The sequence below is a fragment of the Thamnophis elegans genome, chromosome 15, assembly GCF_009769535.1.
Source record: "Thamnophis elegans isolate rThaEle1 chromosome 15, rThaEle1.pri, whole genome shotgun sequence".
NCBI classification, from domain to species: Eukaryota; Metazoa; Chordata; class Lepidosauria; order Squamata; family Colubridae; genus Thamnophis; species Thamnophis elegans.
The window spans coordinates 43,880,292-43,896,677 of record NC_045555.1 but is presented as its reverse complement, the minus strand read 5'-3'; the positions used below and the strand labels follow the sequence as shown (position 1 = coordinate 43,896,677).

At 43.7% G+C, this 16,386-nt stretch overlaps 1 protein-coding gene across 1 annotated transcript in view; it reads left to right on the top strand.

Moving 5' to 3' along the window:
• Positions 1–16,386, top strand: part of LOC116518352 (tumor necrosis factor receptor superfamily member 6-like) — a 50,185-nt gene that overhangs the window by 11,772 nt on the left and 22,027 nt on the right. Inside the window, exon 3 of the mRNA XM_032231686.1 lies at positions 10,492–10,627. Within this exon, the coding sequence (XP_032087577.1) occupies positions 10,492–10,627 (136 nt within the window). The remainder of the gene's footprint in view (positions 1–10,491; positions 10,628–16,386) is intronic.

Sequence of the window (16,386 nt, the reverse complement as noted above, 5' to 3'; positions counted from 1 at the left end):
ATCCATCCTGTGGACCAGGGGGAGTCAAACTCACAGCCTGCGGGCCAGATATCTCACATGCTGGCTACGCCCACCCCCCCATTTTAGCAAAGCGGGGGGGGGGGAGAAAGTTGCGGTGTTGGGGTGCACTTCTAAAGCTCACCCCAAGTGGGAAAGCCTCAAGAATGAAATCCTTGTGGCTTTGGCTAAATGTGTAGGTAGTCCTTCTTCAAATGGTTAGCTAGGAAGTTGGTGGGGGGGGGGGAAGGACCAGTTTGAGAGAAGTTGCTCTACTCTGTGTATTCTGCATTAGAAATGCATTTACATTTATGGTTAACGTTGCAGCGATTGGCTGTGAGTAAATTCAGGCCTGGAGCCAAATTACTATTCCATTTGGAAGGGAATGCTTAAGCTATGCGTGGAGGAAAGTTGGTTCCCCTGTAGACGATTGAGCTGATTTTAATATATGGCTATAAATGAAAGCGGATAGGGAGAGATTTAAATATAATAAACTGTGCAAGAAACAGCCCTTGCAAATTCTCTCCAGCAGAAAAGCGACTCGCTTTGAGTCTAACCACCTCACTTGACCCAAAAACACCAAATAAGGACAAAATTGTTCTTCGAGATATTTTTTTTTCTTTAGCTGCACTCATTTTATGCAAGGTTGGATAGATTGATTTATGGATCCACAAGATAATATGGTTGTGGATTATAAGAACAGATTAAAACAGTTGTATGCATAAACTTAGATTCATAGGTAGTCCTCCACTTACGACCACAGCTGAAACCCAACATTTCTCTTCAATGAGACATTTTAAAGTGAATTTTGCCCCCCCCCCCCCCCCGCCAATTTTATGGCCGGTCCTTCCACAATTGTTAAGTCACTGCAGTTGTGAAGTCAGTAACACTGACTGCAGGAACCCACCACTACTATTGGTTATCTTTTGAGAGCTGAATGCAACAAAATTTCATATTAATGTATGCTGACAATTGTACATTTAAAGTAACAATAAAGTTCTCTTCTCTTCTCTTCTGCCCAGTCGATTTGAAAGAAAACCAACGCTTCTTCCTAGAACCCCAATCACAATCAAGGATCACATCTAACCCTACATTAAGGAGAATGATTACTAGTCTCTCTCTCATAAAAAACTTTTTATTTTCCATTTTCATAGCATATAATCACATGTATACTATTACATAGTCAATATCATGTTGTATTATTAAGTCATTACATCAATTCATCTTGCCATCAACTACCGAAAAAATAAAAATAAAAACCAATTATTGGCTCTTCTGCTCTCCATACACCATATTTATACCTTATCCAACACTTTCTTCCGCCTCTCTCCTCCCCCTCCCTGCCTCCTTTCTTCCCTCCATCATCCTTTTCTACTCTACTTCCCCTTCCTTTCTCCTTCTCCTCTCTCCCCTTACCACTCCTCCTTATACACCTCATCTTCCCCCCTCACCCTCTCTCCTATCCCTCTCTTCCTATCTTTCTTCTCTCCTCTGCTTCCCACTCTTCTACATCCCGTCTTCCCTCCATCATTTTCTACTCTACTTCCCCTTCCTTTCTCCTTCTCCTCTCTCCCCTTACCACTCCTCCTTATACACCTCATCTTCCCCCTTCACCCTCTCTCCTGTCCCTCTCTTCCTATCTTTCTTCTCTCCTCTGCTTCCCACTCTTCTACATCCCGTCTTCCCTCCATCCTTTTCTACTCTACTTCCCCTTCCTTTCTCCTTCTCCTCTCTTCCCTTACCACTCCTCCTTATACACCTCATCTTCCCCCTTCACCCTCTCTCCTGTCCCTCTCTTCCTATCTTTCTTCTCTCCTCTGCTTCCCACTCTTCCTCTCATTCACTTGGTGTATTTCAGCTTCTGAGCAAACTCCCTTTTGGGTTGATGGTATTTATAATTCCATTTCAATATACATAACATATCTTTGTTTTAAAAAAAATAAGGCATGACAGTATACATGTGCAATCATATTACTTTAAAACCCAACACCGCTCCTCAAGCCTAGAATACTTCCCTCCCTCCCCCCTCCCCCTTCCCCCCCCAACCTCCCCCCCCCGACTTCCCAGAACCAATACACGGTATAAGTCTTTAACAAAAACAGTTTAAAATATATTTGAAGAGAGAATAGAAAATTAATAACGTCTTTACATTGAACTTAGCTAGGCTAACTCTAAGCAATTTATATCATTCCTGATCTTAATCATAAGCTATCTAAAATTTCTTAGTCCCATATTTATTTTGTATATAGTCAATCCATTTTTTCCAGTCTCGTTTATATCTCTCGTTTGAATAGTCCTTAAGAGATTACTAGCCTTTCTCACTGGCAGGTGAAACTGGGTGGGAGGGGGAAACTTCAATTGCTATCCTTGGGTCAAATTAAAACTGTCAGCACGGTGTCACTTGCCAAACTCTGTCACTGAGGCAGAACAGAGGTTGGCATCAGGAAAGTGACAGCTGTAAGGAAGAATTCTTGGCTTTTCTTTCTCATCTATATTACAATGTTTAAAACAAAAAGGTTGACTTACAATACACCCTCAATGCAATAAAAAGCCAGCAAATAAAGACTGAATGCCATTAAAAAAAGCAACCGATAAAATCAAGATATGCCTTTTACAATCTCAATAAAAATAACATGTATATAATTAGGTTTAGGTTTATTAGATTTATATGCCGCCCTTCTCCCAAGGACTCAGGGCGGCGTACAACATTAAAAGAAACACATAATACAAAAGTTAAAAAGAAATTAAATAGGATATCCCAAACCCAATTAAAATTGACAATGAGATTTTTTTAAAAAAAGAATTAAAATTAACAATGATCAATAATTTGTTTTGTTTTGTTCAGGCCAGGCTGCTTGCTGGAAAAGCCAACTTTTTAGGGTGCGTCGGAAGGACCGGAGGTGGGGGATTATACGAAGCTCCGGGGGCAGCTCATTCCAGAGGGAAGGGGCTCCCACAGAGAAGGCTCTCCCCCTGGGGGTCGCTAGCCGACACTGTCTGGCCGACAGCACCCTGAGGAGGCCAACTCTGTGGGATCGCACTGGATGGTGGGAGGCTACCGGTGGCAGTAGGTGGTCTTGCAGGTACCCTGGGCCTAATTATAAAATCCTGAACCTCTTACCCACCATTTAACTTTACTAATTTGGTACTACAAGATAGCCTTGTAGGAGATGGCCAGATTGAGTCGGAAGGAGGGTTTGAGGTTTTATTCAACTTGTATGCCGCCCTATTCCCGAGGGACTCAGGGCGGCTAACAAAACCGAAGGGAAGGGGAACAATACAAAAGGAAAGGCAACAAAAACAAACAACAATACAAAACCAATTTAAAAGGTCTCAACAAGCACACCAGTTCGAGTGGGGATGGAACTCAGCAGCCCCAGGCCTGCTGGAACAGCCAGGTCTTAATGGCTTTACGGAAAGCCTGAAGGGTGGTGAGGGTCCGGATATCAACGGGGAGCTCGTTCCAGAGGGCTGGAGTAGCCACAGAGAAGGCCCTCCTCCGGGTAGTTGACAGCCGGCATTGGCCGGCAGATGGAATTCGGAGGAGGCCTAGTCTGTGGGATCTAATGGGTCTTTGGGAGGTAATCGGCAGGAGGTGGTCTCTCAAGTACCCAGGGGTCAAGTACATCATCAGTCTGGAGTCCCTTCGCATCCACAAGAGTTCTAAGCCCAGCCCACCTTGAATTCCATTGACTCTTATCTACCGCCAATTTGTTTTGACTGTTAGTAGTTCAGATTCTGTATACTCATTTGAACTGCAAGGGTTTTCTGATTTCCCTGGCGCTTGAGAGTCCTTCGGTTATTCTCAGAATCTGAGTTTGAGTTTGAGTTTCATTTTATTTATATGCCGCCCTATTCCCTGCGGAAGGAAGGAGGGGAAGGGAAAAACACAAAAACTACAAAAGTACAGGGCATTTGAAAAACAACCAACAGCCACACGATTCGAGAGGGGAAGGGAACTCATCGACCCCAGGCCTGCCGACACAGCCAGGTTTTAACGGCTTTTCGGAAGGCCTGGAGAGAGGTGAGGGGTCCGAATCTCTGCGGGGAGCTCGTTCCAAAGGGCCGGAGCTACCACAGAGAAGTAGCCAGGTGGCATTGGCTGGTAGACGGAACCCGGAGGAGGCCCACTCTGTGTGATCTAATGGGTCTTTGGGAGGTAATTGGCAGCTCACAACCCCTTTGACCTATCAGTCTCTTTTATTAAATACATTTTCAAACTCTTCTTAAACTGCATCCAAAGTTGTTTTCAGTCACAGCAGAAGCCAATAGATCCATTCGAAGAAGGCAGAGCCAGCTTCCCTTCTTAACTTTAACAGGGTCTTATCAGATGTCCTCTTCTGATTCATATTATTCTTGTTTGTGATCCAGCATGAATGGACAAAAATGTCCTGGAAAGTAAATCTCAACAGACCCGCAAAGGGAGAATGAAGCTTTAGCTATATGCAGTGGTGGGTTCCTACCAGTTCTCACCTATTTGGTAGAACCGGTTTGTCAAATCTACTGAACCGGTTAGAAGAAGTTCCACCAGTGCTGTGCTGCTAAGCCAGAACTAAGTCAATAATAATTTGGAGAACCGATTCCAAATCTTGCTGGTTTTCCGTCAAACCATTCAATTTAAAAGGCCGTATTTATTTTGGTTACATATTCATTTTTTAAAGTGATGTATATGGCCCTCTAGTGGTATGACAGGGAACTGTAAAAATATCTCCCTTCTCTTGCATTTCTACTGTAAATCCCCTACACGCCACCTGCATCTTTCAACTAAGCATATCTTACAGTTCTCAACCGCTCTGCTGCTGAGTTTGCTAAGTCTTTAGGTTGGAGGTTAATTCCCACTTCTCTGCCATCTTCCTAGCTCAACTCCTTTTTCGGCACATCCATCCAAAAGATTGCTGGGACACGTTCTGCTATTAGGGACAAGGGTGAGCTGTTTTACCCCAGCCCACTTTCCATATAGCATCAGTGTTCTGGGTGATGAGTTCATTATCCCTTGAATCTTTCTAAGCTGTAACCACTCCCTGTATTGATCAGTTCTGTAGATGTCAACCTTATAAGGTAGATTAGTCTAAGGCCGTGATGGCAAACCTATGGCAGAGCCTATGACAGAGCCCTCTCTGTGGGCATGTGCCAGGGGTGGGTTCCTGCCAGTTCTAACCTCTTCTATAGAAAAGGTTCCACAAATCTACAGTGCTGTTTAGAACAGGTGTCAGCTCCTGTCCGCACGATGAAGATGAAGAGGGAGAGGAGGATTTCTGGGAGTTGAAGTCCACAAGTCTTAAAGCTGTCAAGTTTGAACATCCCTGGGGGTTTTTTACTAAAGGGTTAGGTGCGCAAGGGTCTTGTAACTTGACAGCTTTAAGACTTGAACACTTCAATGCCAGAGTTTCTGAGCTAACATGACTGGAGAGGAATTCTGGGAGTTGAAGTCCACAAGTCTTAAAGCTGTCAAGTTTGAACACCCCTGGTTTTTTTTTTCCTAAAGGGTTAGGGGTGCGAGGGTCTTGTAACTTGACAGCTTTAAGACTTGCGTGCTTCAAATGCCAGAGTTTCTGAGCCAACATTTTGGTTGCTAAGCAAGAGCGTTGTTAAGTGAGTTTCACCACATTTTACATGTTGGCCATGCCCACCCAGTCACATGGCTGGCAAGCCACTCCCACTCAGTCACATGGCTGGCAAGCCACTCCCACCCGATCACATGGCTGGCAAGCCACTCCCACAGGCCACACCTACAGAAGAGGTTCTAAAAAAAGGTGAAACCCACCATTGCTTTGGACGGTCACTAAATAAAGTGTCGGTAAGTGTGAGGACTAACTGTAATTATGTGTCTGGAAACTGAAGTGTCTGAAGGGGTGTAGGGTTTCTTACCTAAGCGGTGGGTTGGACTAGAAGACCTCCAAGGTCCCTTAAGGAGCCGAGGTGGCGCAGTGGTTAGGGTGCAGTACTGCAGGCCACTTCAGCTGACTGTTATCTGCAGTTCAGCGGTTCTAATCTCACCGGCTCAAGGTTGACTCAGCCTTCCATCCTTCCGAGGTGGGTGAAATGAGGACCCATACTGTGGGGGATGATATGCTGACTCTGTAAACCGCTTAGAGAGGGCTGAAAGCCCTATGAAGCAGTATATAAGTCTAACTGCTATTGCTATTGCTATTCCAACTCTGTTTTTCTATATTCTAAACCTCTTTCTTTGCTAGGTACATGGGTGAATTCCTTTGTTTGAACTGACAGTATTGTCAGGCAGTAATTACTGTAGTTGCAGAATGGAATTTCCCTCCCATAGATGCAATGAAGAAAGGCAGGGTGTTTCCTTGTTGATCTTCTGCGCCAATAAAAATAAAGGTTTCATTTTTATTTCCTCGTTCGTGCTTTCACTTTAGCTTAAGAGCTAGCCTGGAAACATGTCTCAGTTGCTGCTTTTCTTAATCCTCTGTCCTGTAAGTATTTATCCATACGTAGAGTTTTCTACCCTAAAAGGTTCACCTCAGGGGCATTTTTGGGTAGCCAGAAATTCAGATGCTCATTTTGACTGACTGCGGAGATTCTCAGGCATCCGGATCATAGTTGTCTCAAAGGGGCTTTTTGTTTTTAAAACAACTTCTTCAAAAGGCAACCAGACTGTTTTGGGGGGGGGGGGGTTCCTTGAGGGAGAGAAGAAAAGGTTTCACTTCTCATCCAAGAAGCTTCATCAGTTCCTATCGCAGGTAGGGGGAGAATGGAAAGGCAGATACTGAAGATTGAGGCTGGGGTGGGGTGGGGAGGAAAGGATAGGTTCTGACTGAATTTGGGTGTGTGTGTGTGTCTTACAATCCTTCCATTCCAGTCACAACTGTCAGAGTAACCTACACCTCCGTTTCCCCGCCGCCCCCCATCATAACTGATGAACCCTCTCTCAAATGAGAAATGATTTTTTTTACCTTCCTCAAGGAACAAAAAATAAACCCCGGTCCAGTTCCTTTTGGAGTGGGGGTGGGGGGACAAAAGCATCTTTGAGATTTTGACCTATCGTTATGTAGCTGAAATTGTTCTATCTGTTGCTTTGAACAAGGGTGGTAACTTCACGCAAAAACCATGTTGCATTTTTCAAGTAGAAAAAAAAGGTATTAATAGCAGTTAGCAATAGCAGTTAGACTTATATACCGCTTCATGGGGCTTTCAGCCCACTCTAAGCGGTTTACAGAGTCAGCATATCGCCCCCAACAACAATCCGGGTCCTCATTTTACCCACCTGAGTCCCCCCAGGGAAAAGGGCGGTATATAAATAAATTACTCAATACTCAAATTACTCAATACACCTCGGAAGGATGGAAGGCTGAGTCAACCCTGAGCCGGTGAGATTTGAACAGCCGAACTGCAGAACTGCAGTCAGCTGAAGTAGCCTGCAGTGCTGCATTTAACCCCTGCGCCCCCTCGGCTCTTTAAGAAGTCTGTAGGTAGTTCAGTTCAAGAAGAGGTATTAAAGCATTTTCTCTTTGAGTTGTAGAAATAGTAATTTACAGTCTGATATATAAGCAATATCTCAAAATGTGTTTACTTCCTCACTGGCCAGCAAACTAAAAATTTCACTAGGAAGTTAAAACCTCAGATTATTTCGACTGCAATGATTTTAGATGTCATTCTAAGTTCATTCTTATAAACAGGAACCTTATAAATTATTCTGCATCTTGGGAAAATATCTTTCAGAGGAATAGCAATATTGCCGGTCGGTTACTGTTTAAGACGCTGTTTGCATAGGATATTCAAAGCTATAGCATTTCAAAGGTCTTTTTAAAATACTTACCATGCTAATTTCCTTTTTTTTAAAAAAGAAAAATAAGTTTTTGGATAGGAAAAGTATTAAAAAAATGATCACTACCGGTTCTGATGATGTGCCGTTAAATTCAAATTGACAAGAGAATACCTCTGAAACTTTTTTTGGTTCAGTGGTTCAGATTCTTCATCTTATTTTAGCTATTTCTGGTCAACCAATTCTCATTTCAAATGTGAAACTTTTAACTGATCTTTCATGTGAAAAAAGTCCCTGCAGTTGAACAAAGTAGCATGCAAGGGAAACTCTTTTGGATGAACTAGCTTTTCATGAAAAAAGGAGGTTTTTATTCAAAGGATTCAGAAATGCATTTCTATCTACCCAACTCGTCCCTGCTTTGAAATAACGTAGGCCTATCCTAACACAGTTTTTCGGAAGGCCATGAGAGTGGGCAAGGTCCGGATTTCTGGGGGTAGCTCGTTCCAAAGGGTCGGGGCAGCCACAGAGAAGGCTCTCCTCCGGGGGGCCTGCCAGCCGACATTGTCTGGCTGACGGCATCTGAAGGAGGCCCACCCTGTGGGATCTCACTGGCCATTGGGAGGAATGTGGCAGTAGGCAGTCTCGCAGGTACGCTGGCCCTAAGCCATGTAGGGCTTTAAAGGTAATAACCAACACCTTGAATTGCATCAGGAGAACTATAGGTTGCCAGTGCAGCTCGCGGAGGATCGGTGTGACGTGGGTGTACCTAGGTACACCCAATATCTCTCGCGCGGCTGCATTTTGGACTAGTTGCAGTCTCCGAACACTTTTCAATGGTAGCCCCATGTAGAGCGCGTTGCAGTAATCCAGACTTGAGGTGACTAGGGCGTAAGTGACCGTTTGGAGTGCCTCCCGATCCAAGTAGGGCCGCAATTGATGCACCAGGCGAACCTGGGCAAAGGCCCCCCTGGTCACAGCCGACAAATGATATTCCGGTGTCAGCTGTGAATCCAGGAGGACTCCCAAATTGCGGGCCCTCTCTGAGGGGTGTAAGTTTTCACCCCCCAGGATCAAGGATGGACTATCTGGACTGTCCTTCGGGGGCAACATCCACAGCCACTCAGTCTTGTCGGGCGGACCTATGGCACGCGTGGCCCAAAGTGGCACACAGTGTCATGTCACTTGGCATACACAGCATTACCAATTCCTCTTCCAGGTCTCTGGTGCGCACGCGCGTGAGATGATCAGCTAGCCTCCCTGCATGCAGCAGTGCGGGAAATTGGAAGAGCTGGTCTTCCGTTTTCTGGTGTGAGCAGGCGCACAGGCTAGCTGATCGTCGGGGGTGCATGAGAACCAGTAACCAGAAGACTTGCTGGCTGGTGTGCATGCACATGCTGGAAATCAGAAGTTCATTTTCCAGCGCACGCATGCACCCTGGGCAGCTCCTCTTCCAGGTTGCAGCCCTGAAGGCCCCACATGTGCACTCCCTTTTTGGCCGAAAAGGTTCGCCATCACTTTCCTAGAGACTGACAGGAGCTCTCTCTGTTCTGATATAGGTGTCAGGCCTGCAGTCATATTCCTTTTTAGGATATTTGGCCTGCCACACTCTCTTATTATTTCATTAGTGTGGTAGTTGGGAGGGGGAATAGAAAGGAGTAGAATTGTGGAACGCGTTGTTGTCATTCTTTTCTAGAAGCCCAAGGTCATCTTTTGTCTCTGCACCTCTGCACCCGACCGGAACCAGCTGGGTGGAGATGCCAGCGTGGCCGAAGAAGATTGGACCGTGTGATGGATTTATGGGTGTGGGGATAAGATCATGAACTGGGTGGAATCCCAGGAAGCTTTTAGATTTGGGATTCCGCAGATGTGCCAACATGTCTGTCTTATTAAATTGGAACTTTAAGGATAGCTCTGCCTTGGACTCTGATTTAATTCTGTATGATATTTGGAATGCTGACAATAGGAGATGACCAGGCTGGATCGAGGGAGGGATCAAATGCATCATGAGCCTCAAGTCCCTCATGCAAAGAGATCTGAGTCCAGCCCAGCTTGAATTCCACTGACTCTTATCCATTGCCAATTGGCTTTGACCATTAGTAGATCAGACTTTTGTAGAGAGCATTAAGCACGCAATAAACCTTTATCCATTTGAACCACCTGGAGTCCTGATTTCCTGAATTTGACACTTTTTGGGTACAACGTGTATGGCAAACTGACGGCCAAACCATGAATTGGCACAGCCAAATGTTGAATTCCTCCCCACCCCCCACCTCTGGTGCTATTATCACACAAGGCAGGAAATTGCAAGCTGCCTATTCTATACAGCAAAGAGGTTGGCTCTCAGGATTACATCAGAAATCAAGAGTTTCCCCCAATCCACAAATTAGCATAGCTTTTATATACTTGTAAATACTTTAACCTGGTGGTTCCCTTTAACTTAGAAAATGGTACTGGGGCTTGTTTCTGTTCTTGGGATAGTTGTTATCTTATATCATGTTCTTTTAACTTGTGAAGGTGCCCTGAGACATTTTGGAGTTGAGCAGCCAGAAATTGAAATGAATAAATACATGAAATAATGCCACCAGAACCATTGTAGCCATCATCCTATTTCTATCATCTGCTCACATCACTCATTTTTTTCCGTTTTTTATTAACTTAGTCTCTGCTAAGGAGTACAGAGAACAATTAGTAACACAGCACTAATCCACTCTAAAAGTTCCTAAGATCAAAAGCTGCAACGCAATAATACTATGTTTTCCTTTCGCTTACAGATTCTTGATTTAACCACTGGCAGATCCTTAAACAATAATCCTTCTGTACTTGCAGTACAACTACAGCAAACTAAACAGAACTGTTCCAGTGAGCAATATGACACCAATGGTATCTGTTGTCCCCTTTGTAAGCCTGGTAAGTATTATCATAGGGAAATAAGGAGGGGGGAGATTGATGTCTCTATGAAAAGGTGAGAAGAGTTTGAATTTTTGTGATGGTTTTGCTATTAAGGTGTGCTCTTTTTGGGATGGCTCAGAGAATGCATGAAATTAGTTGAAAGCAGTGGTGGGTTTCAAAAATTGTTCGAACCTACTCTGTGGGTGTGGCCTCCTTTGTAGGAGTGGCTTGCCGCCCATGTGACCGGATGGGAGTGGCTTGCCGCCCATGTGACCGGATATGAAGATGCCGACGACACTTGTCAGAACCACCTTAAATGACCTCACACACAGCACTGGCATGCATAAGAATAGGATGTAAACTTGTTTTTTAAAAGGCGTCTTTGGTTTGCGTTAAAACAACATCAACACACGCAATGTTCTGATTGCACCACAAACACAATAGTCATCCTTATCTTTCACAGAGGCACTGAGTTTTATAAATATGAGCATGATAGTGTAGAATAATCATATCCAAGGACCAGTGGTGGGTTTCAAATAATTTTGGAACCTCTTCTGTAGGTGTGGCCTGCTTTCCGGGTCCACCGGTGGGACCTCTTCTAACCGGTTCGGTAGATTTGACGAACCGGTTCTACCGAATAGGTGCGCACTGGTAGGAACCCACCTCTGATCAGGACCCATCTTCTTTATTACAAAGATCAAAGATCAAATTCAATCCATATACAGTATGCTGCTTTTGCTGAAGAGTTCTTTAGATATGATATGAAACTTCACCGTTTGTGAACAAAATAGTATATTTAATCCTAATTTAAAAAGTGGCATTTACTTTACAGAATTTGCACTGTGAATATTGGAAGTCACTTCTTTGTACTTCTTTCTTTCTGTTTTTCTTTGACTTTTTCTTCCCTTTTCTTCGATTTCTTCTTTCTTCTTCCTGAAAGCAGGTGTGGCCTGCTTTCCGTGTCCACTGGTGGAACCTCTTCTAACCGGTTCAGTAAATTTGACGAACCGGTTCTACAGAATAGGTGCGAACTGATAGTGCACACGCACGGAGCAAAACATTTTGTGCACTGAACTGGCAGTAATTCCGGCAGCAACCCACCCCTGGGCTCCACCCATCACTTTTCTGAAGTTGACCTCTGTTGCATCTATAAGAGCCACGCCCATTACTGACTTAGTTACTGAGGCAGGAAAGGGTTTGGTCAAGCGAGCACAACACAAAGTGTGTTGCAATATTTTTTTATTGCCTCAGGGACTGGAAGAAAGTAGATAGTGACACAGCAATAAGGAAGCTGTGCTTTTTGACTTTTCTACAGTTTCAGGCAGCTCGCAGGAGAAAAAAAACTTTTGAAATAATAACGTAGCCTAAGTTACTTGGTTCACCGACAAAACCGCGCCCGACTAAACCGCGTCGCTGACGTCATCAACAGGACGACAACAGCGCGGAGACAGAAGCACGCTGTAAACCCTAAACCTAAAATTAACGCCTAAACCTAAACCTAACCCCCCTAAACCTAATCCTAAACCTAACCCTAAACCTAACCCTAAACCTAATCCTAACCCTTAACCTAACCCTAAACCTAACCCTAACCCTAACCCTTAACCTAACCCTAAACCTAACCCTAACCCTAACCCTTAACCTAACCCTAACCCTTAACCTAACCCTAAACCTAATCCTTAACCTAACCCTAAACCTAACCCTAAACTTAACCCTTAACCTAACCCTAAACCTAATCGTAACCCTTAACCTAACCCTAACCCTAACCCTAAACCTAACCCTTACCTTAAGTTGAATCGGCTTGCTTCTAAAGCGCTATTTAAAGCGTCCTTCTTTCTCCGTGCTGGCTGTTGTCGCCCTGTTGATGACGTCAGCGACACGCTTTAGTTGGGCGTGGTTTAGTCGAGCGCGGTTTTGACGGGTCACGAAGTTACTTTAAGGACAAAAACTTGGAAATTCAATTTTGGCCATAGCCAAGTTTCTAGTGAAGATCCTGGAGAGCATGTGGTGGCGTCTAGATGGCCTGAAGGCTGAACAGTATCACAATGTTGTACTTTGCACAATCAAAAGTCTCCCGTGTGGTTTTGATTATGTTAACTAGAGGACTGGCCTTCTTTATGAAAAGAGTTATTTGTTGCCACTCTCTCTTCTCATTCTTTCTCTTTATAGCAGCAAAAGAGAAGCTTCCCCCACCAATATTATCCTGGTGTATTTACTGACTATTAAGGGGTTTCTGCAGGGCATCAGAACATTTGGCTATTCCAGAGAACTGCAGCAGCTCCATAGGTGGCTCAGTGGTTAGGGTGCAGTACTGCAGGCCACTTCAGCTGACTGTTATCTGCAGTTCAGCAGTTCTAACCTCACCGGCTCAAGGTTGACTCAGCCTTCCATCCTTCCGAGGTGGGTGAAATGAGGACCCAGACTGTGGGGGTGATATGCTGACTCTGTAAACTGCTTAGAGAGGGCTGAAAGCCCTATGAAGTGATATATAAGTCTAACTGCTATTGCTATTGCTATTGCTATATCTGTCTTTCTCCTGACCTTTGACTGATATACTACAGGGAAAATGTGTCTCAAAATATTCAAGGTGGCTTACTCAGGGCTTTGATGTCGCAACTGCCATCTTTACTGTCTACCTCCCGCTTCCCCAGTGCTCCTTTATGCTATGGTGTGATGCAGTGGTTAGAGTGCAGTACTTCAGGCTACTTCTGGTTACTGCCGATTAACAGAAATTCAGCAGTGCAAATCTCACCAGGCTCAAGGTTGACTCAGCCCTCCATCCTTCCGAGGTGGGTAAAATGAGGACCCAGAGTGTTAGGGGCAATAGGCTGCCTCCGTAAACTGCTTAGAGGGGGCTGTAAGAGCACTGTGAAGTGTTATATAAGTCTAAGTGCTATTGCTGTGCTATGCATGCATGCAAACTCTCATTCTGACTGAAGGCCGTGTGGCACTGTTTCAGAAGTCACTCTGAACAACCCAACGTGACTACCTATGTCTGTTTATTGTTTATCTTGTTATGGCTATTCCAGTTCATAATTTCTTATACACTGACAAACTTGCCACGGGGCAACTTACTGCAGGACAAGAATAACACTAATATCAAAGAAATGGTGGACTAGAATCATTAAAGAAAGGATGCAAAAGAAGGTACAGAATGAAATGTGAATGATCAAAATTAAAATAATAGTTTATTTATTTTAAATAATTAAATTCAATTGTTAAATTTTCCTGTGTTGAGTTGGCCATGGTGGGTTGGCCGGGCGAGTTAGCCACAGCAAGTTGCCCATAGTGAGTTGCCCACAATGAGTTGCCCACAGCGAGTTGCCTGCAGCAAGTTGTCACATTCCGTCTCCTGACAAGGAAATGGGAGTAGTAAGTAAATGAGAAGATTGTCATGCCCACTTTTCATCCTAGTGGATAAAGTGTCATTCCCATAATCCTTGTCACGGCTCCTTCACTTAATAACCAAGAAAGAAACCACTCAACTCCATTTTGCAGAATTAAGAGTACATTTACTGATTATAAGTGATGAGAAGCTAAGCAAAGCTGGATCTGAGCAAAAGCGCGTGAAAGCATTAGATATCAATACATGAATTCATTCCCCTCCCCTTGGTAACCCCAGTCCATAGTCCAATCGTATATCTCCACAGCTGTCAAGTGGAAGACATCTTCAAAAATCATCATCAGGCTGGTATGCTGGACGGTTCCACCACAAAACCGCGGACGACAAAATCGCGGTCGACGAAAGCTCGTATGTGACGTCATCACAGCGCGATGAAAAAGATCGAAAAATGTAAAAATAAAGCGAAAACCTTACCCTAACCCCCCAAACCTAACCCTAAACCTAACCCTAAACCTAACCCTAAACCTAACCCTAAACCTAACCCTTAACCTAACGAAAAACCTAATGCTAACCCTTAACCTAACGCTAAACGTAACGCTAACGCTCTAAACCTAACCCTAACCCTTAACCTAACCCTAACCCTAACCCTTAACCTAACCCTTACCTTTATGTGAATCGGCTTGCTGTAATTTAATTTTTATTTCAATTTTTCGATCTTTTTCGTCGCGTTGTGATGACGTCACATACGCGATTTCTTCGACCGCGCTTTTGTGGAACGCGGTTTTGACGGGTCACGATGCTGGACAGCTGGCCTTGGCGGGAAACTCCCCTCCTTCCACATGCGCAAACGAATGGTGTGAACAACCCCCAATTAACAGTCCTCCTGTTCAGATTATTTCCCTCACCCAAACACCATGCCCTCCCTCCCCGTTTCAATGGCAGCCGAAAAGCAAGCAGCAAAACAGAGGCTGACAATCCTCTTAAAAGAAAATATATAGGTACATCTTCTTTTGCAAACGTAGTTTAAGTTACGTGGTCAAATAAGATTATAACCAGGAAGCTGTTTAAGCTCCGTGTGTTTCATAAATCTTCTTCCAACGATGTATTCCATTAGATGATTATGCATAGATCCAGATAAGTCAGGAAACCCAAAATGGTCAAGAAGGGAAAACTCCATTTCTCTCCAGATGTTATTTCTTTCAAATGCATATTCTTAAAATGATAACTGGGAAGCCAAACAGTGTATTAGTTTGAGGTATCATTTTCATTTCCCAGAATGCCTCTGGGTCTCAGATTAAACCACAGTAGAGGCATGTTTAGAAAAGGAAAAACATGGACATTTTTTCTAAACAAAACAGACCAGGAAATGAATGAATGAATGAATGAATGAACAACAGGTACATTAAAGAAAGAAACAGAGTCACTAATCCTGGCTGCGCAAGAACAAGCTATCCGCACAAATGCCATTAAGGCCAAAATCGAAAAATCCTCTGATGATGCCAAATGCAGACTTTGCAAAGAAGCTGATGAAACTGTTGATCACATACTCAGCTGCTGTAAAAAAATCGCCCAGACTGATTATAAATTGCGGCACAATTCAGTAGCACAAATGATCCATTGGAATTATAATTATAATAATATTATATAATTATAATATTAAAACAGCAACAAACTGGTGGGAACATCAGCCTGAAAAAGTCACCGAAAATCAGATGGTCAAGATCTTGTGGGATTTCCGTATACAAACGGACAAAATACTGGTGCATAATACACCAGACATCACACTGGTTGAGAAAAATAAGGTCACAATCATAGACATCACAATACCAGGTGACAGCAGGGTCGCCGAGAAGGAACACGAAAAAATTGCAAGACACCAGGACTTAAAAATCGAAATTCAACAACTATGGCACAAACCAGCAGTAGTAATTCCAGTGGTAATTGGCACATTGGGTGCTATTCTAAAAGGACTGGAATTACATTTAAAACAGTTAAAAATTGACAAAATCACCATCAGTCAAATGCAAAAAGCCGCACTGCTTGGATCTGCACGCATATTACGAAAATACGTTATGACGTCCTAGGCCCCTGGGTGGGGGCCGACTAGTAACCAATGCCAAATCCGGCGAAACAACTGGCCGCTGTGATACAATTGTATAATAATAATAATAATAATAATCCACTGGGAACATCAGGTACAGAAGGTTTTAGAGAATGAGAAAGTCAAGATCTTGTGGGACTTCAGAATTCAGACTGACAGGCACTTGGCCCACAACACACCTGACATAACAATAATTGAAAAGAAAAAAGTATGGTTCATTAACATTGCAATACCTTACATTGAAGATAAACAGCAAGAAAAAATCACAAAGTACCGGGACTTGCAAATTGAAGTTGAGTGACTGTGGAAAAAGAAATCATGTGTTGTCCCGATTGT